At 37.3% G+C, this 27364-nt stretch overlaps 1 protein-coding gene across 2 annotated transcripts; it reads left to right on the top strand.

Moving 5' to 3' along the window:
• The first annotated feature begins 475 nt into the window (after positions 1 to 475).
• Positions 476 to 14016, top strand: cep76 (centrosomal protein 76). 2 transcript variants are annotated; one of them, XM_056242812.1, is made up of 12 exons: positions 476 to 669; positions 2026 to 2184; positions 2300 to 2381; positions 4278 to 4502; positions 6787 to 6972; positions 7259 to 7356; positions 7885 to 8013; positions 8129 to 8317; positions 8448 to 8614; positions 10227 to 10560; positions 11614 to 11831; positions 13651 to 14016. In XM_056242812.1, exons 1-12 carry the CDS (start codon positions 607 to 609, stop codon positions 13787 to 13789), a joined length of 1989 nt encoding a protein of 662 aa, XP_056098787.1. In that variant the 5' UTR covers positions 476 to 606; the 3' UTR covers positions 13790 to 14016. The 2 variants fall into 2 exon arrangements, with proteins under 2 accessions (XP_056098787.1, XP_056098793.1); XM_056242818.1 differs by having other exon boundaries at positions 2026 to 2181.
• The last annotated feature ends 13348 nt before the right edge of the window (positions 14017 to 27364 follow it).

Below are 27364 nucleotides of genomic sequence, written 5' to 3' on the forward strand. Positions count from 1 at the left end.
ATTCAGTGAAGCCAAAAAGTAGCCTACACTCTCCCATAAAAGGTCTTGAACACTGATACATTTCAATATTTGACACCACAATATAGCTGAATAAATAAATGTAAGGTACTATAGTTTTACAGAAACTGCAGTTTGTGTTATATAGTATAGATTTAGTTTGTTAAATATTCTTTCGAGAACTACAAGATCCAAGAGGCGACTTTTCATGACGTAATTTCCCAAGGATGAAGGGGCGTCAACGCTGTGCCTGAATTAAACAAAATAGGTTAGTATTTCCTATAATCTCAGAATTCGTTAAACATTAAAGCTCACGAACACCATCGTTCTTTAAAAGTAATGTAATTCGTTTTTTGTTTTACAGCTTTTAGAGTATTTTAAAACCGCAACTGCGAATATACACAGGCGCTGTAACGACAGATTCCCGCTTGCCTTTCCGCCAGGATTTAAAATGTCAGTTGCAGGAGGCGTTACATCCAGCAATACAACAACATAAATATAATGAATATGTTGAATCCCCGAATTTAATGCAGACGTTGACTTTGACGTTGAAATGCTTAGTTATAAACTTGTAGTTTAAACGTCTGTCGCATTTTCACGCTCGAAAACATGTCCCTGCCACCAGAAAAAGCAACTGAATTAAAACAAATAATTCATGACCATTTAATCAAGGTAAGGTGATGATCAGTTCGTTTTTACTTGCTAATCATGACGTAAATTATGTTGCGTGCCCGTATGTGACTGTGAGTAAATTATTTATGTCAAAAACCATTATATTCCTGTTTTACACAATTTTATGAAGTAATTTTGTAGATCTAAAATAAATGGATTACGGTTCCCCCGCCGATGCCTTGTGGTTTTTATTTTGTGCTGGTATATTTCGGCGGTTGACATGACAACCACCCATACTACGCCTAACGTTACACTTTAGTTAATTTAGACCAAAAGGAATGGCTGTTCTTTTACAAATGAATTTGTCACGCCGCAAGATCCTAAAATGGGATTACAAAGTTACGCACTTTCCCTTTACACACGCACATCCAGGGCCTAAGACTTTTTGCCACATCTGCCAATGGTTGGTGAAAATTTACCTGCCATAATTTTTTTACCGGCCATGAAATAGTTTTTGCAAAAACAGGCAGTAATGACACCAACATTTTAGATACCAGTGAAAATTAACAATTCTCTAATCCATTTTCGACACTACAGCTAAAACTACCAGCCTATATAAATTAAGTCAGTAATAAAACAAGAAAAAATAATTAAATTACAAGCAAAATAACAAATAAATACAATATAACAAAGATACAAATGAAATAGACAGTAGTTTTCAGGTAGTGCCTACAGAAATTTAATAGACTAAGCAAATGTAAATTAACACTGACTGCATAGTCTTCACTGTATAAATTAAACATCCATATTAATTAATCCTTATTAAAGTTACAAAAGTTAATCAGTCAGGAGCAGTGAGTGATTTGTCTTTGTCCTTAGTTGTTTGATTAACATTAAAACACAGTTAATGTCCCTTTAAGAGTGAATGCACGGATCTAATATACTGATACGGCGTGTTTCTCAACTGTTTACGTTCACTTAAGATATAACCGACTATGTTTACTAGGATACTCACCATTTGTTTTTTTTACAGACTTTTGTGTAAATTTGTACTCTCAAGTGAAAGAGAGCTCAGTTTAGTATTCACATGCTGTCTGACGCGGCTTTCTGTGTGTGCTTCAAATGTGTGCTCACACAAAACTTTCCACACAGTGCGAGTAACGAAATAAACTCCCTCTTGTGTTTTCTTGTCAAGGCTTAAACTTTCGTGACGATGAAGCGCTGGCCCGTCAATTGTGCCTAACAAGCTTCCTCACCCTTCCCCTAAAGTTAACCTACCCATCACAGAAATATTTCACTATATAAGTGAGGACATTTGGCCCTCACAAGTATAGCTAAACCTGTACACACACATACCTAAAACTTGATCTTGAAAAAAAGTAGTTTAATGTTATTTGTCAACTAACCCATTTTCAGATGGATATCCATGGTAAGATTCGTGATGTTTTAGCGGAGACAGTGAGGGGTGACGGGCCACATGGACAGCGCTCGCTCTCTGAGGAAGACTTTATTCATGCTCTTCAGCAGAGGGGAATCGTAGATGATGTGATGAAAGATCTCCACTTTACAAATGTGGTATGAGTATTCTGATTTTTGAATCTGTATTACATACATTGAGATTACAAAATAGAATGCATCTCCTCACTGAAACGCAAATTTTATAGCTCTTTAAATGTTGGTTTCTCACCAGGATGTTTCTCACACTGAAGCTGATACTGTGAACAAGTCTGCGACCCGTTTTGTGGACAAGAACATCACACAGCTGAAGACAAGTGAGTGCTTGCTTGTGAGGGTCATCATTTACTCACCCTCATGTCATTCCAAACGCATAAGACTTTGGTTCATCTTTGAAACACAAATGTAGACATTTTTTATGAAAACTGAGAGATTTCTGTCCCTTCATTGAAAGTCTTTTCCACTAAAATTTTATGTTCATAAAATTCAAGCAAGCATGGTTGAGCTTCTGTTTAACATATTTGATGTGCTCTATGCATGTGCGTTGGTCAATGTTAATAGCCTAAAGTAAATCTATTCATCATATAAAGCGATCTTGTCTCTTCAAAACACCTAAATTGCTTTGTTTATATGGATTACTTTTACAGTGTCTTAATTAAGTTTTAGTGAAATGGACTTTCAATGGAGAGGCAGAATTTATTAGAGGGGTCATATAATGATACATGCACTTTTTCAAGTTGATTGTACTGAAATGTGTGTTGGCAGTGCCTGTACACAACCATCATATAATGATAAAAATCCATCCAGTGTTTTTGTTTTAATCTCCTTGTATGTTTTCCCCTGCCTCAAATCGAGCCGTTCGACCGTGTGACGTCACACGGTCGGACGCCCCTCCCGCGATTGTTGATTGACAGCCGCGTTTCAACACAGACCCGCCCTTGCTCGTGAGCCAGCTGTCAATCATAGTCTGCGCGGACCGGAGCGGTCATTGTTGATATGCTGGAGCACTGTCTATGAGCAGAATGGCGTCTAAGCGATTGTGGTGTTCTGTTCTTGGGTGTAATAACGAACACAGCAGTCATTTTGATGTTCCTAAATCCGAACCGCTGAAGACGCAGTGGCTGAGTTTTGTTTTCGAAGGGAATATTCCCGACGGGCAACGTCAATGCTCTCATGTTTGCGCGAATCATTTCTCAGCAGACTGCTTTATAAACGAGGGTCAGTATAAAGCTGGTTTTGCTAAGAAGCTGCTCCTGAATAAAGGATCGGTACCAGCTATTCGTGTTCCTGCTGAACCTCTAGAACAACTGAAGTGAGTGTAACGTTTTATTAACCTTTATATTAATATTTATATCTTTGCAAATCGCTTGCACGCTTCACGATGAATGAGTCTAAGTTTTACACTCAGGGTACATTACGGCATGTTTTCTACGTACGAAGTTCTCAATATAATTCATAATCCCACGTTTATAATGAACAACGCGTTATGGTTATTGTGTTACAAACGTGTACACACAGAACAGAGGGGCGGAGTGAGCAAAGCTCATGATCATTTAAAGGCATATGCACTGAAACGGCGTGCTGAAAACAGCTGTTTTTGACCTGGTAAAATAACTGGTTTCTTACAATACTAATGAGAATTTTTAATTAAAGTATATTACAAACTTTTAATTTAGACCCTAAAGAATTATATTAGCTTGTACAAAAATGGCATTATATGACCCCTTTAATAATCAGGTTTCATTAAAAAATATTGTCATTTATGTTTTGAAAAAGAAACAAAAGTCTTGAGTAATAGACTTTAGTCAGGTTAGAAGCTATATTGAATTTAACAAATGAAAACAAGGGTGTGATGGATAGGCATAGTTTTTAAAATGGCACGCAACTTTCAAAAGTGTTTTATAGTTTTTGTCTACTGATTTTTTATTTTTTATTTCGTCAGCTTAACAGTTGGTATGTTGTTAAACAACAGTACAATTTATTGAACGTACTGTACTTGTATCCGTCACAACCTCATTTTCATTCCTGTCAAAAATGAAGTAAGCCTCTACCCTACCTGCCTAAGATGTATTGATATCACCTTCATGGTTGGGAAAAGAACCATGTAAGCCTTCTGTCTACCATCTTTTGTGTCCCACTGAAGAAAGAAAAGGAGGTGTACATGATGAAATTGTCATTGTTGAGTGAACTAACCCTTTAAAAACTTTCACCAGCTAACATCAGTCCACTACGGAGATACCTCTACCTACAAGTTCTGGGTGGTAAGGCTTTCCTGGAACACTTGCAGGAGCCAGAGCCTTTACCTGGTCAGGTGTGCTCTACATTCACCCTTCATCTCCACTTCCGCAACCAGCGCTTCCGCTCCAAACCAGTCCCATGTGCTTGTGAACCAGACCTACAGGAGGGCTTTCTTCTGGAAGTCCACAGAGATGGCCCAGGTTTCTCATGCAACCCAACTTATATTAGCAGTCTATAACGTACTTCTCCTAATTTCAAGAACATGTGTAAAGGAGATGGTTTTAAAGAAATGGTTTTAAGAATCATTCTAAATGTAAAAGAGTAGCAGAGTCCACACCTGTAGCGATATGGGACAGAGAAACAGTTTTGTTGGAATCACTTTCCAGCTGATGAACGATAAAAGCTTTGACAGCCAATCTGAATTCACCCTGCTTTAATGCCCGGTACACATTGTATTGTGATTTTGGGCTGTCCCAGACGAAAGATGACCAATCGTGGTGATTTCTGTGGTCGTGGCTCTTAAAGCTGTTGTCGGCAAAAAAGTTTTGATCATATTCAGTGAAATCGACACTATAATCCGACAGAACAACATAAATAAAGTGGTTTTAGAAAAAAACCCGAGCTTCTAACTCCACCTGGAGCGTGTTATTTGTTTTGCAAAAATCCACAGCTCCCAGTTCATCATGTCCAATCATCGCAGGGGGGTGTGAGATCTGACTGTCAATCACAGATCGGGCACACGCCACCCCTTGCGCACGTTACAATCACATACACACGCCTGAAGTTCGCGCAGTAACGAAGAGTGATGGCGGATGTATCTCGCTTTCAAAACACTAACAAATCAAGTAAGCTCATTTAGAGTATAAATGACGTTAGCAATTGCAATCTATTGGTAGATTAGCCAGGGCAGCATACCTCCAAAATACTCCATGGTGTTGATGGATGCTGATGAGACGGGCGCGTTCACAGATAACCTGGTGCACACGCACTGACGGGCACGAACTCGGTGGAAGGGTATCCGTTGATAGTGGGGGAGGGGCATGAGATTTTGCCTAAGTCCACTCAATCTGCCAGACTTGCCGACTGCAGCTTTAAACGGTGGTCCTACGTCGTACATTGAGAGAGGTTCAAAGACATCCATTGTCACAGTCTTGTGACCAAAGATCGCCTGTGATAATTTTCTGACAGTGTCAGAGATTTAGCATGATCATCTCAAAGTGTGTTTGCTGCTACGACCTACTTCTACTGACTAGCCAATAAAAATGCAGCATGAAACGGCATTTTGATCAACGCGACATGCCTACGATTCAATAGGTGTCATCATCGTACAGTCTACATGCATGTCGTACCCAAGTTTATTAGATCCATTTCATACAGTGTGATTTGTAATGATCTTATAGGATTGCTGAAATCGCACAGTCTGTAGCAGGCATAAAGAGTATTTAAAGGGTTAGTTCACCCAAAAATGAAAATTCTGTCAGTAATTACTCACCCTCATGTTGTTCCAACCCCGTAAGACTTCCGTTCATCTTCGGAGCGCAAATTAAGATTTTTTGATGAAATCTGAGAGCTGTCTCACTCCTTCATAGGCTGCTAGGTAATTTCATTCTGCCGGCCCAGAAAAGTTAGTGAAGACATCGTTAAAATAGTCCAAGTGACTGCAGTCACTCAACCTTAAGTTTACCAAGCGACGAGAATACTTTTTGTGCGCAAAACCCCCCAAAAATAACGACTTTATTCAACTATTCATTTTCTTCTGTGTGGGCCTCTGACGTGAGTTCACGAGAGCGCCACGACACATGTGCGAGAACTGAGAAGATGACGCAGAAGGGTTTCGATGTAGTGTTTAAAATGGTTCTTAAGTGTGCATTTCCTGGATGTCTGAATCATGAGAAACCAACGAGAAAACATAAAAGTGCTTTACCAATGCTGCAAAATGAATGGCTTACCTTTCACACTTTTCCATCAAATGATTGTGAGCGTCATCTTCTCAGTTCTCGCACATGTGTCGTGGCGCTCTCGTGAACTCACGTCAGAGGCACACACAGAAGAAAATGAATTGTTGAATAAAGTCGTTATTTTTGTTCGTTTTTTTGCGCACAAAAAGTATTCTCGTCGCTTCATAAACTTAAGGTTGAGCCACTGTAGTCACTTGGACTATATTAACGGTCTTTACTAACTTTTCTGGGCCGGCAGAATGAAATGACCTAGCAGCCTATGAAGGAGTGAAATATCTTAATTTGTGTTCCGAAAGTCTTACGGGGTTGGAGCAACATAAAGGTGAGTAATTACTGACAGAATAAAAACTTTTTGGGTGAACTAACCCTTTAAAGCCATAGGCAACACAACTGCTACGCGTTCTTATAATAAACAGAATGATATTGTGCATTGGTGTGGATGCTGATATAGTTATTGTTAAAGTTATCTTTATAGTTCTCATTCCTTGTGTGACAGGGCCTTAACTCTGGTATTGTTGTGTTACAGGAGATGCTAGCAAGATGGCTGATGCTACCACCATGTTGTCCATCTGTGATCCAGTGCATATGGTGCTGATTAAAACAGACACGTCTGGGGACACGACACTCGTTTCTTCTTATTTTCTTGACTGGCGGACAGTTCTCAGTGCTCCCACTGGAAAAAACGGTGTCTCAGTTGAACTTCTAGGAGTGGGTAAGCAAAAGTCATATTATTAAATTATTTCCTTTCAAAAATACTGTTCACCCAAAATAACAATTCTGTTTTAAGATATTTTGAAGAATGTTTTGTCCATACATTGGAAATCAGGGGAGTCCAACTTTGGACCAGCTAACTTTCATTGTATGGACAAAAACAGTTGAAACACTCTTCAAAATATCTACTTTTGGACCTTTTTCCTTTTTGGTTAAAGTATCCCTTTAAGTTGTTAATCCATGAAAATTGTTGATGTGTCGTGTGTGCTTATGTATTTTTTTTCCAGGCAGTGAATGTAAAGTACCTGCTGGTGTTCTGAATCTGAAGTTGGAACTGTATCCTCCCCTCACTGAGACCCTGAGCCCAGATGTCATCGCCACCCAGGTGAATCATTACTATATAAATGCTTCAGTTCATTTAAGTCTTTGTGATTAGCTCCAGTCATAACCATGTAATAACCAGTCCCTATTTACATTACAGGAAAAAAATTGGGATTATGTTGGTAATGCATAAACAAAAGTTCATCTTTGTAGAAACAGCAGTTCTATTGCTAAAAGGACAATGCAGACAATGAATCAAATGTTTTTGGCTTTAAATATTCTGAAATGTCTTGCCCGTTAGACTTCCATTGTATGTGTATTACTGTAAACATGATTTATTGTGTCTCTCTTTTTTTTCTTCTCATTCTTCCGCTCCTAAGTCTATGGCAGGGCATAGAACAGTACATAGGACATTTATGAAAATGTCAAATAAAAATAAATGAGGCGAACATTCCTATTATGGAGTTTGTTTGTTCTCTAAACATCATTTGTCCAAAAAAGGTGATCGTAAATCATCAATAATCTCATTCTTGTAATTTCTCTGTTTTTACAACGGTTTGCCAAAAATAGAATGGTCTTGGTCTTTTTCCAGCAATCCCTGGAGAGACGGAAAACAGCAGAGAAGGAGAGGCTGTTTTTGGTATATGCCAAACAGTGGTGGCAGGAGTTCTTGGAGATTCGACCCTCACACCAGTCCAAACTGGTGAAGATCTTTGCACAGGTGACCTTACTGAGCACTGTACTGGTGAATGTTGAAATAAGTACCTATTGGTGATTTATGCTTGTGCATAACAGTATATCATTCAGATGTCTTATAATACTTGTGTGTTTTCCAGGATGAAAATGGTGTGAACCGGCCTGTGTGCTCATATGTACGTGTACTGCGTGCCGGAAGGTTGCTTGAGAGTCCGCGGCAGGCGGCGCGTTTCGTTAGCCTGTTAGCTCAGGAGAGAGCGCCTATGGTTGGGGGAGGAGTCAGGCAGGAGCAGTGGTGCTCTATGATGGCCTTTCTGTGCAGGAACAAGGCAAGACATCCTGTTAAATGCTGATCTAACACTGAGCACTGAAACTGAATAATCAAACGCTGGAGTAAAATATTAGAATGTACTGTTTTTATTACAATAAATTACTATTAACATGTTTTTTTGTTGTCAGGGTGAATGTGAGGATCATGCCACGTTGCTGTGTAGTCTGCTGTTGGGATTTGGACTGGATGCTTATGTATGTGTGGGCACCAAAGCCAAGAACATTCCACACACCTGGGTCATGACCTGCGGTACTGACGGCTCCATCACCTTTTGGGAAAGTTTCACTGCACACAGGTAATAATTCATTATAATTGTTCTTAGTTATGTTCTAAACTGCCTCTAACATGGCTCCGGACTAAAATGAAATGGCCTGTTCTGCCTGTTTGAAAAAAGGCCAATTATTGTGTTGATTATAGTCTCAAAATGTCACCCACCATGCTCCCAAACAAAGTTTCTATTACAATCAACATTCAATCCAAAAAGTAAAATCAGCATTAAAATTGTACCTCACTAATGAAACAGTTTTTTTTATTAAAGTCCCCCTGTGGTGAAAATCAAGCTTTTAATGTTGTTTATATGTCTGTGTGGTGTTTTTAATATGCTTTAAGTCAAACCATGTGCTGAGTGTTTTCTCCTTAAAACTGCAGTGAAACAAAGACAGTCTCACAAACGCGGCTTGAAATCGCTGGTGTTTCTGACGTCACAAACTACCTTGTAACCAATCACGTCAAGGTGTGGATCTCTGAGCTGGTGTGAGATAGTGGAGACGGGTCTAATTTGCATATTCATAGAACCACGTATATTAAATGAGGCAAGGGTGTTTTAGGGGATAAATTTTTTTTGAATATCATTATACACTCACTGGCCACTTTATTAGGTATACCTGGCTAGGGAATGTAAACCAGTTTGAGTTGATTTGAGCTTTGTGACATGGCGTGTTATCCTGCTGGAAGTAGCCATCAGAAGATGGGTACACTGGTCATAAAGGGATGGACATGGTCAGAAACAAAACTCAGGTAGGCTGTGGTGTTTAAACGATGCTCAATTGGTACTAAGGGGCCCAAAGTGTGCCAAGAAAATATTCCCCACACCATTACACCACCAGCCCTAACCATTGATACAAGGCAGGATAGATCCATGTTGTTTATGCCAAATTCTGACCCTACCATCTGAATGCCGCTGCAGAAATTGAGACCCGTCAGACCAGGCAATGTTTTCTCCAATCATCTATTGTCCAATTCTGGTGAGCCAGAGGGAATTGTAGCCTCAGTTTCCTGTTCTTAGCTGACAGGAGTGGGACTTGGTGTGTCTTCTGCTGTTGTAGCCCATCTGCTTCAAGGTTCCACTTGTGCGTTCAGAGATGTTCAGATCTGTTGTAACGAGTGGTTTTTTGAGTTACTGTTGCCTTTCTATCAGCTCGAACCAGTTTAGTCATTCTCCTCTCACCTCTGGCATTATCAAGGCATTTTTTCCCACAATACTGCCGCTCACTGGATATTTTCTCTTTTTTTGGCTCGTTCTCTGTAAACCCTAGAGATGGTTGTGCATGAAAATCTCAGTAGATCATCAGTTTCTGAAACACTCCCGTCACACTTAAATCACCTTTCTTCCCCATTCTGATGCTCCATTTGAACTGCAGCACATCTTCTACATGCCTATATGCATTGAGCTCAAGTGACAGTTTCTGGTTCTTTCGTAATTAGGCATCAACTGGAAATTTTGACTGATTAATTTAAAAATAACTTTTCATAAGACTAAACGCTATGTTCGTTGCTGCGTGCAGTAAACACTGCTGGTCTCAATGAAGATGTAACATATGAAAGACATGTAAGATCAACAAACCTCCCTGTTAATTTATTGATATCTTGCTTTAAGACTTGCTTTCCTGCTTTATTTTCTGTACTAGATACCTCCACCGTCCAATAGACCCAGATGCACCTCCCATGGTCCCCCAACCAAAACCCACCCACCCTTACCGGACACTCGGCTGCGTCTTCAACCACAAGACGTTCTTGGCGAACTGTCAGCCGTCAGATGCTGTGGAGCTGTGTGTTTTTGACTTCACAGACGGCTCCCGCTGGAAGGCCATGAGTGAGGAGGCCGTGAGATCTGTATGTGCTCCCGGCTCCACCTCTTCTCTCCCCCCGACTCCTCCTCTCTGCTCTCCTTCTGTAATTCCCAATGAGGCCAGCAACCAGCTGGAGCTGGAGATGCGATACCTATTAGCAGAGCATAGGAAGGTAATAAAAACACACATGCTCAAGCAACCTTTGACACAAACGCAACTTGTGTAATGTGCATTTCTGAATACAGTCAAAGCGAACTTTAACCCTAAAATGAAAATTCCATCATCATTTTACTCTCGTCAGTCCAAAATGACAAAAGAAATGCAGTCTTCTGAAGCTGCACTACTGTTCAAAAGTTTGGAGTCAGTAAGATGTTTTTGAAAGAAGTCTCTTATGCTCACCAAGGCTGGAATTTGTTTGATCAAAAATACTTTTTTTTTTTTTTTTTTTTTTTACAATTTAAAAAAAAACTGTTTTCTATTTTAATATATTTTAAAATGTAATTTATTCCAGTGTTGGCAAAGCTGTATTTTCATCATTATTCAGTGTAATATGATCCTTCAGAAATCATTCTAATGTGCTGAATGTTGTGCTGCTTAATATTTATGTGTAAAAAAAAATCAGGATTCTTTAATGAATAGAAAGTGCCGCATTTATTTGAAATATATATATATATTTTTAGAAGTAAAATAGAAGTAAACGTCTTTATTGTCACCTTTGATCAATTAAATGCATCCTTGCTGAATATTTAATTTGATTTTTTATTTAATTTGATTTTAAAAACCTTCCATTTCCACTGACCATTTTTCTAGAGCATAGAAATGTTGTAGTTAATTTCAGCACAAATTGTTGTTGAGCTGTTGTTGTTGTTTGTTCCTCCTAGATAAAAGTATTGTATGACTTTAGAAAACTTGGTATAGCGTGCAGTTGTATGAACCACTTATATTGTGCTTTTTTTTTCTTTCTTTTTTAAACTAATGACATGCCAAAAAATGGAAATGAGAGACCAGCGCATTCCTATTTTTATGTTCAGTGGAAGAAAGTGACATTTGAGAGTCTTTTGGAGCAAGTATTAGTGTATTTATTTTTTTAAAATCTCAGTTTACCACAGAAGACTACTTTCTTGCAATTGAAAAACCAGCAAGAAACTACGGCTGACAGATAAACTTATACTTGGATACTTTTTAACATGCTTTTGGAATTAGTAAGTGTAACGTCTGTCTGTAGGATCTTGGTCTGGCAACGGTCTGGGATGATCACCTGTCATACCTGCTGTCAGCAGCGCTGTCGGCGTATGAACTAGAGCGCTGTACAGGTGTGTCGTGTGGAAACGAGGAGTTTCAGGACGCTGTGAGAAGGGCGGTGCCCGACGGACACACTTTTAAAGGCTTTCCTATTCATTTCTTGCACCGTAATGCACGCAGGGCGTTCGCTACCTGCCTCAGGTACCTTCACAAACAAACTGATCTACATTTAAAATGTCTTTTTTAACTGATATGTCTTAAAACGTAAAGCTGTTTAGAGAAGTACTTTTTGCTATTTCGTTCGGTGCCTTTATAGTGCAGCTTTAACCAGAGGCGGACAGAGTACAGAGCTTTGTTACTTGAGTAAAAGTACAGATACCCCTTGCTAAATTTTACTCAAGTACAAGTAAAAGTACTACATTCAGATGTCTACTTAAGTAAAAGTACTAAAGTACTTGTTTTTAAAAGTACTTGAGTATCAAGAGTACAAGAGTAAATTTTCTAAATATTGCATTACTAATCTACTGCCACAGTGCTTACATTTATGCACAGAAACGTCCTACATGGAGTTATGAAAAATGTTAATGTTAATACCTTGGAGAATGTAAAAGGAATTGAAAGTAAAATCAAGTCATTTTCATCTACCATGTTGCTTTATTTAATTTAATTAAAATTTTGGGGGGTCCCATCTTTAAATGCGGGGACAACACACACACACACACACACCACATGTAAGGGTGGCGCTGCCAATAAAGCACCTAAAAGCTGTCACAAAGAACCGGCAAAAGGAATGATTATGAATATGTAAAATATAGCAAGGAGATATTTTAATTGTTTATTAATAAACACTTGTTAATAAACAAGTGTTTTCTTTGTCAGTGTCGGCTAGATGAAGTTGACGATGCTGACTCGCGATCTTCAGTAGTGGACGCGCCAGAGAGAAATGCACATTTCATACGGATTACATAAGCAGAGAACAGTCTGTAGTCTGTTTTCTTTCGTTTTGAATTTTTCTGTTTAAAAGTAGACATGTCTGTGAGAGGCAAGTAGGCTACCTTATACACGGAGTTTCGGTTCATTTATGAGACGAGATCCAGTTCACGTGCCGGCGCCTCCATTTCTTATCTATCGTCTGCTATTTACTTCTTATTTATTAAACCAAGGCAATTGGTTGATGAAACATTGATTAAAATTAAGATACAATTAATGCAAAACGAAATTCAGGTTAAAGAAAGGTTTTGTGTTTTCTGTTTGATGTCTCTGTGAAAGTTTTAAAGCATTTTTTATGCCGCTTTCAGAACGCTCACGTCCGTAACGGAGAACACGTCCATAACATAGTTTTTTCCTCATAAATGCAAACCCGAAAAATAAAATAAAACAAAATTAATATTTTATGTACTGTGGAGACTGAGCGCCAACCCTTCTTCATTCGCTGGGTAGTAGCCTATTTTTGGTTTGTGCAGTGTAATTCACACAATCAGTAAAATATTTTGCCTCCTGAAGTTTTTTTTTTAAGAAATCAGAAATCCCTCGTGGGGGTACGCCACTGCCACATTTGAACCTGACTGTGTTAAACACACCACATACTCAAGAACATCAAACCAAATGCTTGGCTTACATTAATGTGTAATATAAAATCTGACCATGGAGTTGACTTTGGTGGAAAGCTGAAGGTGATTGCTGATAGGCTGTCCCAATCAGTGGCGCCTGCACAATCCAATCACGTTTGAGAGGGAAACAACAAATTGAGGGTTTCCGAGATTTTTTTTTTTTTTTACTCGGGTACTCACGTTTATGGATAGAAATGTATTGGAGTAAAGAGTACAATATTTGCCTCTCAAATGTACTTGAGTAAAGTCATGAGTACTCCCCAAAAATGATACTCAAGTAAAGTACAGATCCTTCAAAATTGTACTTAAGTACTGTACTCAAGTAAATGTACTCCGTTACTGTCCGGCTCTGGCTTTAACAAAGACAAACAACTAACATCTACTTACTTGTTCTCTTCTGTATCACTCAGGTCACCGTTCTGTGAAGAGATTGTTTGCTGCAGAGGGGATCATGTGCGACTGGCGGTGAGGGTTCGTGTGTTTGCTTATCCGGAGTCAGCTTGTGCCGTATGGATCATGTTCGCTTGCAAGTACAGATCCGTGCTGTGACAGAAAGAGGCACGATCTTTCACCTCACGTTTACAGAATTCACAAGTCTTCTTGACTGTATGCTAGGTTTAGAGTATTATTATGAGTTTTGGAATTGCATGTATGACATGTTTATACTATCTATGCTGCTCATGTATGTTCAGTACAACAGTGTGTGTCATATGGAAACACTTTCAAAATGGTATTTATGGATATATTTTTCTAAATAAATTTTATGATACCCTTAATTGTATTTAGCTTGATTTCTTTGTTGTGCCGTTTAAATCACCGCTACTAAGTACTTAAAGGTTGTCAGTTTTACTGGTGTTTTTGAATAATTACGTTGGTTTTTTTTCTTATGCTCACCAAGGCTCAAGGCTGCATTTTTTTTAAAATCAAAAATACTGTAAAAATAAATATATAGTAAAATATAATTACAATTTAAAAGAACTGTTAGAATGATTTCTGAAGGATCATGTGACACCGAAGACTGGAGTTATGATACTGAAAATTCAGCTTTGCCATCACAGGAATTTGGAAAATATGATAAAATAGAAAACAGTTCTTTTAAATTGTTATAATATTTCACAATATTATGTCAACCTTTTAACATTTTTAAAAATGTTGAGTGGATCAGATTTGATATTGCATCATAAAATGCTAATGTTTTTTATTAGCCTAAAATATGTATGAAACAAACAAAGGTATTTCCACCCTCTTAAGGACGCACAGGTGTATCATTTAAATGTTAAACATGTATTTTATTACTTTGTTCTCAATATTTATTGTCTTTTTTCCCAAATGACAAGTCACTTATTTTTTAATATTTTTAAATGTAAAAGAGTGATAATGAACAACTCCCTTGATCTTAATCCCATAGAGAGCCTGTGGTCAATCCTCAAAAAATGAGTGGACAAGCAGAAGTCCACAAATAGTGATCAACTCCAAGCACCAATAAGGCAGGAATGGATCTTCATCAGTCAGGATTTGGTCCAGAAGCTGATATCCAGCATGCCAGAGCGAATTGCAGAGGTTATGAATAATGGTCAACACTCTTAATACTGACTCTTATATTGAATGTTTTTGCTAATAAAAGCTTTTAATACTTATTAAATGTGTATAATTGTTTTCCAGTAAAAAATAGAAACATGTGAAAACATAATCTACAAATACTTGAGCAGCAAGCTTTGTGAAACACAAAATTCATGTCACTGCCAAACTGGCCAATAATAACCAACAACAGAACCATGTGACAGCAGTCTGAGGACAACAGGTCTGGCCCTTTTACTGTCTGGCCTGGCCAGCCGTCTCACCGTTGTTGGTGTGGAGCTTATAGCGTCATTAAAAGAATAGTTTACTTAAAAATGAAAATTCTGTCATCTTTTACTCACCCTCAAGTTGTTTCAAACCTGTATGAATTTCTTTCTTTTGCTGAACACAAAGGAAGATATTTTGAAGATTGTCGGGAACCAAACAGTTGATGGACCCTAATAGTAAAAAAAATACTATGGAAGTCAATGGGGTACATCAACTGGTTACAGCCATTCTTCGAAATATCTTCCTTTGTGATCAGCAGAAACAACTTGAGGGTGAGTAAATGATGACAGAATTTTTATTTTGAAGTGAACTGTTCCTTTAAGGGTAGTTGGGTGGGGGCTCTACACTACAGTTGACTTTATATTAGCAATGTTTTATTTTGCCCAGGAGATGGCAACATACTCTTAAAAAGAGTTGCACAATTTTAGACTGGATCCTATGGGAAAGAAGAGCCGATATCCTAATCCGTCCTCATGCTGCAGCATATTTATTCGAAACTAAAGCAGAAATGTATGATGAGCTTGCCTTCTCTTTTTTAAGAACTCTAGGATGACCTTTGTGATTGTGTTCCTCTTTCCATTTAAGAGCCATTAGCGAATCTGCCCAAGTATTCAGAGAACCTGCACCAGACCACAAGTGCACATTATCAATTCATTATTAAGCTCTCCAAGGTCACATGACTGTTTCCTCCATAAGCTTCTAATTAACAGGTACCAGTTGCCATGACTGCCAGTGCCACCCAATTCCACTTAGAGTTGGCACATTGTGTTGTACACAAACAAATATGCTTTTACTAAACAATGGTATTTTGTTTAAATCTTGAAATGTGGTCTGATGATTAAAGCGCTAGTTATTAGAATTCATTCATGCTGATTAAATTATTTTTTGCAAATAAATTAAATAGCACAACATGCTGGGTGGAAATAAAACACTTGGTTAGATATCAGCAAAAGCAGTCTGAAGTAAATTAGCAGCTTGAAGTAACGAACTGCAAATGAGCATTGTGGAACAGACATTATGCATTTAGGCCTTACTTTTCAATAGTGAAGACAAGTGTTAGGTTTCCGATTCATTAGTTGCTATAGGTAAATAACTAGAAGAATAACAACATGCAGTAAACTCTAAAACTATACAATTCTGTTTATGATTATGATACTGTATATTAAAACAATGTTATAAATACCAGTTTGCATTATTTGCAGCATTACGTGGAGATTTTTCAGTGACTCTTTCTGTAGGTTACATGGTTGCGTCAGTAGGTGGCGACAGGTAGTTCACTTTCGAGTGAGTCATTGAATCATTCACTCAACCGATTCGCTCAAAGCAATGATTCATTTAGCAAGTAAACGCCACATTTGTGGCTCGTGGTCACGACGCAGTGGAGGATTCTGCTTGACTTAGTTTGGAACAAAAATAGATAATGTAATGTAAGTTGCTAAATATGAACTTTTTTGTTGAAGTGTTTCCAGTTTACATGCTCCACGTGTCTAGTTAAGCTTTAAATCAATGTCACTCGCAATTGTGCAATTGGTTAGAATATCATAATCTGTATGACATTGCTGAGCAACTCCATATAGCAAGATGTAGGCTAGTTTGCTATTAAAAGCATTTTTATAAAACCATAGGAGGCAGTTGAAGAAATGAAGATGATGTTGTGCTTTTTTCATGGTATTAAGGAAGACTGCGGTCTGATCTTATCAGTTAATTTATAAGTTCTCGCAAATTTAAATGAGCTTCAATGAGATAGTCCATCTGTTTTTGAAGAAGTTTATTATGTAGGTTTGTTCCACGCGGTGCTTTTAATCCTTATCTTGCATCGTTGCATGTAATTTTCCTTCTGTCCACCAGGGGGAGACAAAATACAAACAACACTACAGCCGCAATTGATGATGTTTTTTATAGCAGTGTTTTTCAACCCTGTTCTAGGAGCCTGGAGGCACACCAACAGTACATATTTTCGAACTCTTCCTAAGCAAACACACATGATTCAACTCATCATTTCATTAGTAAAAAGACTCCCAAGACCACAAATAGATGGGTCAGATAAGAGAGACGTCCATAAATATATGGTTGGTGTGCGTTCAGGAACAGGGCCGGGAAACACTGGTTTATGTATAATTAATTGATATTTTTAACCTTTTATTTTTGAGGGATTGCATGTTGTCACATTTTCATTGGAGATATCGAGCTTTGCTGAACTAAAAGCTTACATGCCGTCATAAGATATATTTGGCTTTTTGCACAAGGCTCCATTTCATTGCAAGTGTGTGGAGTTCAGTATCAGACTCATAATATGAAGCAGCAATAGTGCATTCCAGCACAGGAGCCACGCTTAGGGTCTCCAAAATGCATTGAATCGTGTGCTTTGCCTCCATTTCATTCTCAGTCTACTGGTTATTTCACTTGCACATTACTTGTGAACTGTGTGGAAACAAATCAAATTATATCCGACTTCGCCATCTCTCGCTAACAATCATGCGTTCACTGAACATGTGGAGGACAAGGAGGAGTGCGTGTGGCATTGGGGGTTGGAGTTGTGGAAAGGTGATTTATGTTAATGAATATTTCCTTTCTAACCGAACCCCACCTTCACTTTTAATCACATTCCCTGTCTAGGAGAGGAAGTGTTTGATGGTGCCAAACAAGTATTGTCTTCACTGCATATGAAATTCCTTGAACTGCAGGTGCAATTTTCTAATGGGTCTGTAGGGACTTAAAAATCATCTCACTAGACCAGTGACAAAAACACACTCTGCTAACACTGACAAAAGTGGCTGTTGATTAGAAGAGAAGTTTGATTAAATAATGTGTTGTTTTGAAAATCTTTTTTTTTGTTTTTCAGACTGTGGTAATTGATCAGATCGTCTAGATCGCTGCAGTCCTTGTGTCTGCCGGAGTTCAAATCTTATTGATATAGGTATGTTTTTTACATCTACTGTGCTAGTTTTCTTAATTCTTAATTTAACAAAGACAAAAACCAAAAAAAAACTATTACTTTAATGTCTTAGCTGATTCCTTGTGTGATTTTACTGGAAAATAAAACTAGTTTTTTTTTTTTTTACCTTCTCTTTTTTGTTGTTTTCATAAAAATCTTATTTTTCATACTTTACATACTTTCAAAAAAGTTAATATCTTGAATATTATATTACAACTGTTGCATTAATCTTTTCATTAATTAATTAAGCTCATCCACAGATCATTTACTAATATCAAAAATATCATGATGAAACATGAATGCTTACGACTGAGTACAAAATTGTGCCAGTTTGTAATTACACGGCATGCATTTATCCAATTACAAACACTGTAAATTGCGAATGAGATACTTCAGAGTAGAAAAGCATAAAAGGTAAAATGGCTTAATTTATCTAATGCAAGAAAGACCTGCCACTTTTGTAATGAAACAAATAACACTTTTTTTTTCTCATTAATGAAACAAAGGCAATTATGGAACAGACATGTGAAAACAATGTTTAAAGATATTAAATGCTGAAGTAAATAATTGAATTTCTGTGAACACCTGTTCCACAAAAACAGTTTAGGCAATTAAGCCCCCCAGTGCCCCCCATCTTGTTAATGTTTTCAGATAACAGACAATGGAAATTTACAGTCATTAACCATCAAGGGTATTATTAATGTTTATTTATTTATTTATAGTTATAAAATTGTTTTAGCTGTATTGCGGATGTGCCACAAATACTCAATAATGTGGAAACTTTAGATGGTTTAAAAAACAAATATAGAAAGTAAAGACATTATATATATTCAAAAGTCCAGGGTCAGTCAGAATTTTTTTTTAACTAATACATTTAATCAGCAAGGATACATTAAATTGATCTAAAGTACAGCAAAGGATTTTAGATTTTATATATATCAAACTTAATATTTCAAATAAATGTCTCTCTGTACTCTCTATTCATCAAAGAATCCTGAAAAAATGGTATCATGGTTTCCATGAAAATATAAGCAGCACAACTGTTTTCAACATTGATTATAATTAGATACGTTTACTGAGTAATAATAATTAGCGTATTAGAAGGATTTCTGAAGGATCTTGTGACACTGAAGACTGGAGTAATGATGCTGAAAATTCAGCTTTGCCATCGCAGGAATAAATTCTGTTTTAAAATAGAAAACAATTATTTTAAATTGTATTACTATTTCACAATATTACTGTTTTTAATGTATTTTGATCAAATAAATGCAGCTTTGGTGAGCATAAGAGACTCTCTCTCTCTCTCTCTCTATATATATATATATATATATATATATATATATATATAAAATATACACACACACATATATATAGTTGTATATATTATTATAAAATTAATGTTTAACAAGGAATACTTTTTAGAAGTAGGGAAAAAATCTTGTGCCAAGGTATTTTCCGCAGCATCCTCATTTCTTTGTACCGATTTTCCATGTCCATCTTTCATCTTTGTGGGTTTTTTTTTTGTGTTAAATATATGAAGATTCTGCGTTGTGTATGGGTGTGCATGTGACAGAAAAAGAGAGAACGTGGGGTACAGGAGAAACATGCTGCATTGCCCAGGGCAGTGTGGGTAATAAAGTCATTAATTCAGCTGATTAAGTTGGCCTTTGGGTTAAAGAAAAATCATATCCGTCTCTTTCTCAGATGTAACCGGGGACGCACAGAAGAGGCGAAAATGCCAGCTAATTAGCAGACGAAAAGAGAGGGAATGAGCACGGAGGGAGGGAACGACGGATTCGGGGGACAGAGAGGTGCTTCTACTGAACTCTTAATGAGACATCTTTGGGGGTGAGGGGGTGACGTGCTCATCAAACCACACACACACACACACACAGCAATCTCAAAGACGTGTGCTTCCTCAGAGCCGCACAATGCTAACTAATGATCTGCAACTAGAGCGAGAGCGAGAGGGGTAAAATGTCAGTTGATGCACAGTTTTAATGAGCTTGTTGTGAAAGGCGAGCATGGCGAGGGAAGGAAAATGACAGCGAAAAACATCGACAGGACTGACCCATCATGCTTTCCTTGAAGTCTCGAAATTGCCACGGGCTTTGCTTGATTTGCCCATTTAATAGAGGCAACCTGTATCTCTCGAGAGGGCTTTGTTGAAGATTGCTTCATGCCATTTTCTCTCGAAGGACAAGGTCAGGGAGATCTCTTTCCCTCCGTGGTAAAGTCAGAGGACAGCGGATGACAACAGATAGGTCTTGTAGCCCTCTGATTCGCACGGTAGTATCAGACGTGTCCTTCATCCTCTGCCTCCCCATCTTTTGTGTGCGCGTCCAGAGCTCTTGTTTTGAGTGACAGGCATTTTCCAGGCGCGTCATGTTGACTGACGGGGTACGGCAACCCGGACCTGTCGATCACGAGGATTCGGTGGTCGATCACACCACCAGACGAACAGATGCCAGGGTTCACTTGTCAGAACTCGCTTGCTTGCTTGACACGGGCTTCCTTAGTGCTTTCATTTCAGCCATTTGAAATTCAGTGGCAAAAACATTGCCAAAGCCGCATATTAAAAACTGACAAGGATTCATTTTTATGAAATTATAAATTGGTTGATTTTATTAATGAAATCATATTAATTATAATAATAAAAACACAGTATATTGTGTATAATATGAATGTGCACCACTTAATAAACATGAAGTATAAATTATGTCATTTTACATCACTTCACTGTAAACCCTGATAACACTTTACAATAAGGAATTAGTTAATGCATTAGCTAAAATTAATTTACTAACAGCAATATATTTGTAAAGCATGTATTAATCTAAGTTGTTCATGTTAGTTCACAGTGCAATATAACTAATGATAACAAATACAAATTTTCATTTAAAAAATTGATTTGGTAAATATTGAAATTTACCTTGATTAATATTAATGTTGTAGCAGTATTGTTCAGTGTTGTTAACAATGAACAATACTTAACTAATGTTAACAATTGAGACCTTATTGTAAAGTGTAAATATTGAATTCCTTAAACCAATACTTTTAAAATCCATATTTACAAGTACTATGAACTTCATTTGAGTTCACAGGGGAAAAAAATCGTATTAGAGTTTATAATTATTTAGTGTTGTATAGCTAAAACTTAACTAAATTTAGTAAAACCATTCTCATTACACTGAGACAAAATAACACAAAAAAATCTATTAAGTACAATGAACGTTCGGTCATATTTAAGTGAAATGTCACTGTTAGGTTTTTGATTGCTTAAATCCAACTAGTCATTTCAGACCTGGTGTTTATTTATCAAATTAATAGATTTCACTTAAATCGTATTATTTACATTTATGCATTTGGCAGACACTTTTATACAAAGCAACTTACGTAGCATTTGAAGTATACATTTTATCAGTCCATGCAGGAATCAAACCTGACCTTGCTCATGCCATGCTCTTATTTATCCTTTATTTAACAAACGTTAACTTTAACAGATCTTTTCGGCCCACTTTATATTAGGTGTCTTTAATTACTATGTAAAAACATTTAAATGAATCATTTGATACAATGCACTTATAAGTATAATACAAAAACACTTACGTACACAATATTTAAAAAATACCTGCATGTAATTAAAGCTGTAATTAATTTCCCTTAAACCTAACCAGACCACCAATCCTGTCCTAACCGTACCCATATCCCAGTAGTTAGTAGTTAAAGACAACTAATATAAAGTGTGACCATTTTTTCCCCCCTTGGTATTCAGTCATATTTCTATATACTTATGTTTAATTTGATCTAATGCAAGCAAGCCAGGTTCAGGCATGGCCTGATGGCCAGACTGCCAGCAAAAATCAGATCTGAAAAGATCTGATTTGAGAAAAAATTCTGCAGTCTGAACATAGCCTAATAGATAGCAATGCAAGATGGATGATCATAGTTTATTTTGGGGGGAAATTAGACCTGGGAATCTTGTTTTTTAAGTCTGATGTTATGAAGTATTTACTGAATTATGCATAAATTGCAACAACCCCAATTAAGTAGCTCAAATCAAAGCATGCATGACTTCAGTTTTAGAGCAACTGTCAAATGAAAGAGTGCATAACAAAATAATGGATGGCAATGCTATGAAAATGCAGTGGTACACTGTTTTGTTTCACATAAATGGATTGATAGGAGAAAAATAATACCCAGCACCATTGCTTAAGTAATGCTTGACCACAACGCAAGTATAATCTCTTTTACATCTGGGATTGTTTCTGTTTTTGATGTAATATTTTTAAGCAACCCTAGTTTAAATGAACATATTTATATCCTTTAGGTCTGGACACATTGCTTGTATTTAGTTGATATGCAACTCCTCAAATACTTTTAAGATGATGGAAAGTCATACATGAAAATGCCTGTGCTTTATTTTCCCAGTGCACTGTTGTTGTGGATCCAGTTTCCACTTGAAGAGAAAAAAAAAATGTAATAATAAATATTTAAAATAATTATATAGTCTATTAAATACTTTCTTTTTGACCTAGTTATATTGTGAAATAATGGGCAATATTTGACAAATGTTTGAAGGATCTAGAGTAGTATTTTAATTTTCCAATCAATGAATATATTGATTTGACACCATAAACTGTCTCATCAGTTCTCTGACTAGCAGCACAGCACTATTGCAATGCCTCTCACAGGAGAGGTGGCGTCCTCGCACGACTTCAGTTCTGCCTGCATTGTGTTCCATTGTGTACATCTCAGGAGGAAAGCAAGAGTGCCGCGTTCGCTTCAGGCACAAGTCAAGTCCTAATAGCTGACCGCATTTTCATATCCACATTGTGTGTAACTTTGCGATTGTACTTTAAAAATGGCACAAAGCTGGGGAGTTGATCTAATTCGACATCAGACTTCTGCGTCTATGTAATGCAGTTTGAACATTAGTCATTTAGTGGCTGAAGAGTGATAATTCCATTTAATGTTTAATAGTTATGGGATGGTGATCACACTTGGGTGAGGAAGTAATTTCAAAAGAATGAAAAATTCGATTAAAAGAATGTTATCTGTTGAATTAGCAATGAAGGCCCGGGGTCTCTGTTGGTTTGTATTTTGAGTTGACTGACATTCTACACACATTTCAGCATTGCATTTCCCAGCAGATCTAACTACTAAACCTGCATAAGAAAACGCCGCTAAATAATGCAGTGTTCTGTTATTTGCTTTATATAGTTTATAGACTGGCTTGTGTTATTCATTGAAATGAAACTCCAAAAATTACGTTTCACTGCTACTTGATAGGCTACTTTTAGGAAACACAACCCCCTTTTGAGTTATTTTTAGGTAAGCATTGATATTAAGATGCAAAAAATCAGCACAGTCACTGCTAATAACACAGAAAGCCATTTAGATTTAAAACATCCATCATTTACCAGCTCACAGGACAGCCCATTGAAAGTGAAAAAAATAAACGCTAACTTAATTTTTTTTTTAAATTACAAAATGTAATTCAATATTTGGGTCATACTCATATTTGTACTAGAAATGCTTTAAAAGAAGATTCAGGGACAACGGTGTTTAGTTGACAATGAGTCAACTAAAATCAGACAAAGTTTTTCCTTTGCGTTTTTCATAAAAACAGACGGCAACATAGTCAAAACTATCCTCGGTCACACGGATCTACGAAAATGTTTAAAAACGCTGTATTACGCTGCCAACTTTGTAAAGAACCACTACGCACCCATAGACTGAATACGTAATACTCATGATGTCACCGTTTTCATAAATTTGCGTTTTTGTAGTTTACATGGAGACAATAATGGTATCGTTTTCAAAAACTTTCAGGCCTCCAAAACGCAGTTGTAAATGAATGGCCAAAACGCATAAAAAGTTTTCAGTTTTTTTTTTTCAATCCCCCCTCAGTAAAACAGTTCCGTCAGTTAATCTGAAGTTCAGTTAAAGTGCCCCTATTATCCTTTTTTTAAAGTTTCCTAATGTTGTTCTGGATTCTCCTACAACGGGTTTACATGCATCAAAGGTAAAAAAAAAAAAAAGTTTAATTTCCTCATAATATACATTTGCACATCATCACATTTTCAATGATTCTCAAACGACTCGTCAGTTGAATCAATCTCTCTTTTCCAATCCCTCCTTTCCGCGAGCTACTCTGCTCTGATTGGCCAGACAGCTCAGTCTGTTGTGATTGCTTTACCGCGTACTACTGTACAGCACGCGCGTCGAAAACAAAAACGGCCATTGCCATAAACTAAAGACAGTAACGAACAATGATGTCGATTTTACCATAATCATGCGAGCGTGAGTCCGATGATGAAACATTGGAAGAACTATTCATTCAACCCGAACCTCCATCGCAAGGACGACTCGAGCAGGACGTTTCTCAGTGATACGCTACTTAGTTTGAGGTACATTATGAGATGTTGCAACTGTAATTCTTCACCATCAGCATTAACAAGTGCATGTCCATCAACAAACCGATTATTTTACCTGTACTAATTTATTTACAGAGTATTTTTCTAATATATTGCAGTGAACTCGTGGAAAATGTATCAATAACAGTGCATGCAATGTATACATTAGCCGAGCTCTAGCCTGAATGACTGATGTAACAAACATTTGTAAAACAAATCTTGCTCCATGCGTAATCTTTCCTCTTGCTCCATGCGTAATCTTTCCTCAAAGTAGTGAGAACGACAGACAATCTGCATTAATAGACAGTTATTGGTAATAGTGGCCCACAACTGATCAGCAGAAGTATTAATAATGTGAGTTAACCAGTTAGCAGGAGACTATTTTGAACACCATCTTTCAAGAGCAAGCGGTTTGCGAGTCCTACATTTAACTCCGAGATTTGAGAAGCAGTCTTCAGTAAAATAAAAAGAACACAGCAAAGGTTTAGGATTATACTGCTGTGATATTATGGTAAAGATGAATTTTTACCACTGATTCTTCACATGCTCGTCCTTGGGCAGTAAAAAAACCTGTCTTTACCTTCACATTGTAGAGCACAGCGTCTTCTCGACATGATGCTGGCCAGTATCTACAAGAATCAGCTGCTGGTTTGAGGTTCAAGTTTTCCCATGGTGTCTGCGCGCGCAATATGTGGGCGGGCAATATACTAATGTTTCGTCTTGACGTCACTACGAAACTGCTTATGACTCGTTTGAAAAAACGATTCATTTCATTGACTCAAAGTCGACTCTTACTTTTGAAACACTTTCAGTTTTAAAACTTTGCAGGATGTTTTCATTCACTCATTCAGCTATGCTACACACTACATGAAAAGTCATTTTCAAAAATCCATAACAGGGGCCCTTTAAGCCTTCACTGTAAAAAGTGACTTTGTGTAATCAACTTGTTTTACTTGATCTGGCCATAAGAATTTACTGTCATTTGTGTAACCTGTGTAGTCAAGTCACATTCAGTCATATTCAATATTGAATAAAACCAGTTCATGCTTAACATTTGGAATTTGTTATAACAGCTTCACTTTTTGACTTGTGCCTTTTAAAAAGCTTCAGAAGACTTGAAAAATAGCACATTATTTGGTTGGACTACTTTTATAGTTATGGACTGTCATATGAAAAAGCTACATAAAGATACTTCAAACAGCATATGGATTTGAAACAACGTGAGGAGTCAACTAGTGTGACTTTTATTTTTTGGGTGAACAGTTCCCTTGTGAAAAAAATAACATACTTAAAGCATACTTATTACGAAAAAATATCATTTAAAAGAATATTTTCACTGCAAACTGGACGTAATGTTTCCAGACACATATTTGCATTTTAATTGCAATTAAATGTACATTTATTGGTTTATATTAAATTCAGATACACTCTATGAACAAAAGTATTGGGACACCAACAGATACCGTAATGACATCGCAATCTAATTACAAAAACATTAATATGGAGTTGGTCCCCCTTTGCAGCTATAACAGCCTCCAGGGTTTCCACAAGATTTTGGAGTGTTACTGTGGGAATTTTCGCCCATTCATCCAGTAGAGCATTTGTTAGGTCAGGCACTGATGTTTGACGAGAAGATCTGGATCCCAATCTCCGTTCCAGTTCATCCCAAAGGTGTTCTATCGGGTTGAGGTCAGGGCTCTATGCGGGCCAGTCAAGTTCTACCACACCAACATATCCAATTGTCTTTATGGACCTTGCTTTGTGTACTGGGGCACAGTCATGCTGGAATAGAAAAGGCTTTCCCAAAAATTTTCTCACAAAGTTGTTCAAAATATCTTGGCGCGCTGAAGCATTAAGATTTCCTTTTATTGGAATTAAGAGGCCTAGCCCAATCCATGAAAAACAGCCCCATCCCTCCTCCAATAAACGTTACAATTGGCACAATGCAGTCAGGCAGGTAAAGTTCTTCTGACATCCGCCAAATCCAGACTCGCCCATCAGACTGCCAAACAGAGCAGCGTGATTCGTCACTCCAGAGAACACGTTTCCACTGCTCTACAGTCCAGTGGTGCCGTGCTTTACGCCAATCCATCTGATGCTTGGTATTGCACTTGGTGATGTGAGGCTTGCATGCAGATGTTTGGCCGTGGAAACCTATTCCATGAAGCTCCCACCGGACAGTTTTTGTGCTTATAATAATGAGTGGAAGTTTGGAACTCTTCAGCTAAGGAATCAGCAGAGGGTTGGCAACTTTTACACATTTTCGCCTCAGCAATCGGTGGACTTGCTCTGTTTACTTTACGTGTTCTTCCGCTTTGAGTTGCTGCTGTTTCTAAAACGCTTACACTTTCCAATAATACCACTTACAGTTGACTGTGGAATCAGGGCTAGCAGGGAGGAGGACATTTCACAAACTTATTGCAAAGGTGGCATCCTATGACAGTACCATGCTTGCATCCACTAATCACACATTTTTCCCCCACAAATGTTTGTAAATGCAGACTGCATGGCTAGGTGAATGTTTTTAGACACCTATGGCAATGTGTCTGATTGGAAAACCTTAATTCAATAATTAAGAGGTTTGTCCCAATATTTTGTCCATATAGTGTAGCCAATCCATTTAAGTACATATTTATATGTAATTTTATCATCTTTAAAATATGGCTAATGTGTATTGAAGTTGTAAATTTAAATGTAATGTTGAATAACACACTACAGTTATAATTATGACAAAGTACTTTACATTACTCTTTATTATGTTAGTCAAAACATCCAAGTATATGTACCTTTTTTAAAGTTAATGACAAAAGTTTATTAAAATGTACTTTAAAGTAAAGTGCACTATTTAAAATTATGCTTCAGTGCACTAAGAAACATAGTCATGAAAGTATACTCTTAAGTACACTTACAACCCAATCTATAGCA

Source organism: Rhinichthys klamathensis, unplaced genomic scaffold, assembly GCF_029890125.1.
Source record: "Rhinichthys klamathensis goyatoka isolate OS25496 unplaced genomic scaffold, OSU_Roscu_1.1 h1tg000023l_1, whole genome shotgun sequence".
Classification (NCBI taxonomy): Eukaryota; Metazoa; Chordata; class Actinopteri; order Cypriniformes; family Leuciscidae; genus Rhinichthys; species Rhinichthys klamathensis.

Bases quoted from the DNA above. Each gene is read 5' to 3' on its own strand.
- cep76 (XM_056242812.1), top strand. From the start codon at position 607: ATGTCCCTGCCACCAGAAAAAGCAACTGAATTAAAACAAATAATTCAT. The intron at 2,185-2,299 runs GTATGAGTATTC...GTTTCTCACCAG, and splicing joins ATCTCCACTTTACAAATGTG to GATGTTTCTCACACTGAAGC. The intron at 8,615-10,226 runs GTAATAATTCAT...TTTCTGTACTAG, and splicing joins GAAAGTTTCACTGCACACAG to ATACCTCCACCGTCCAATAG.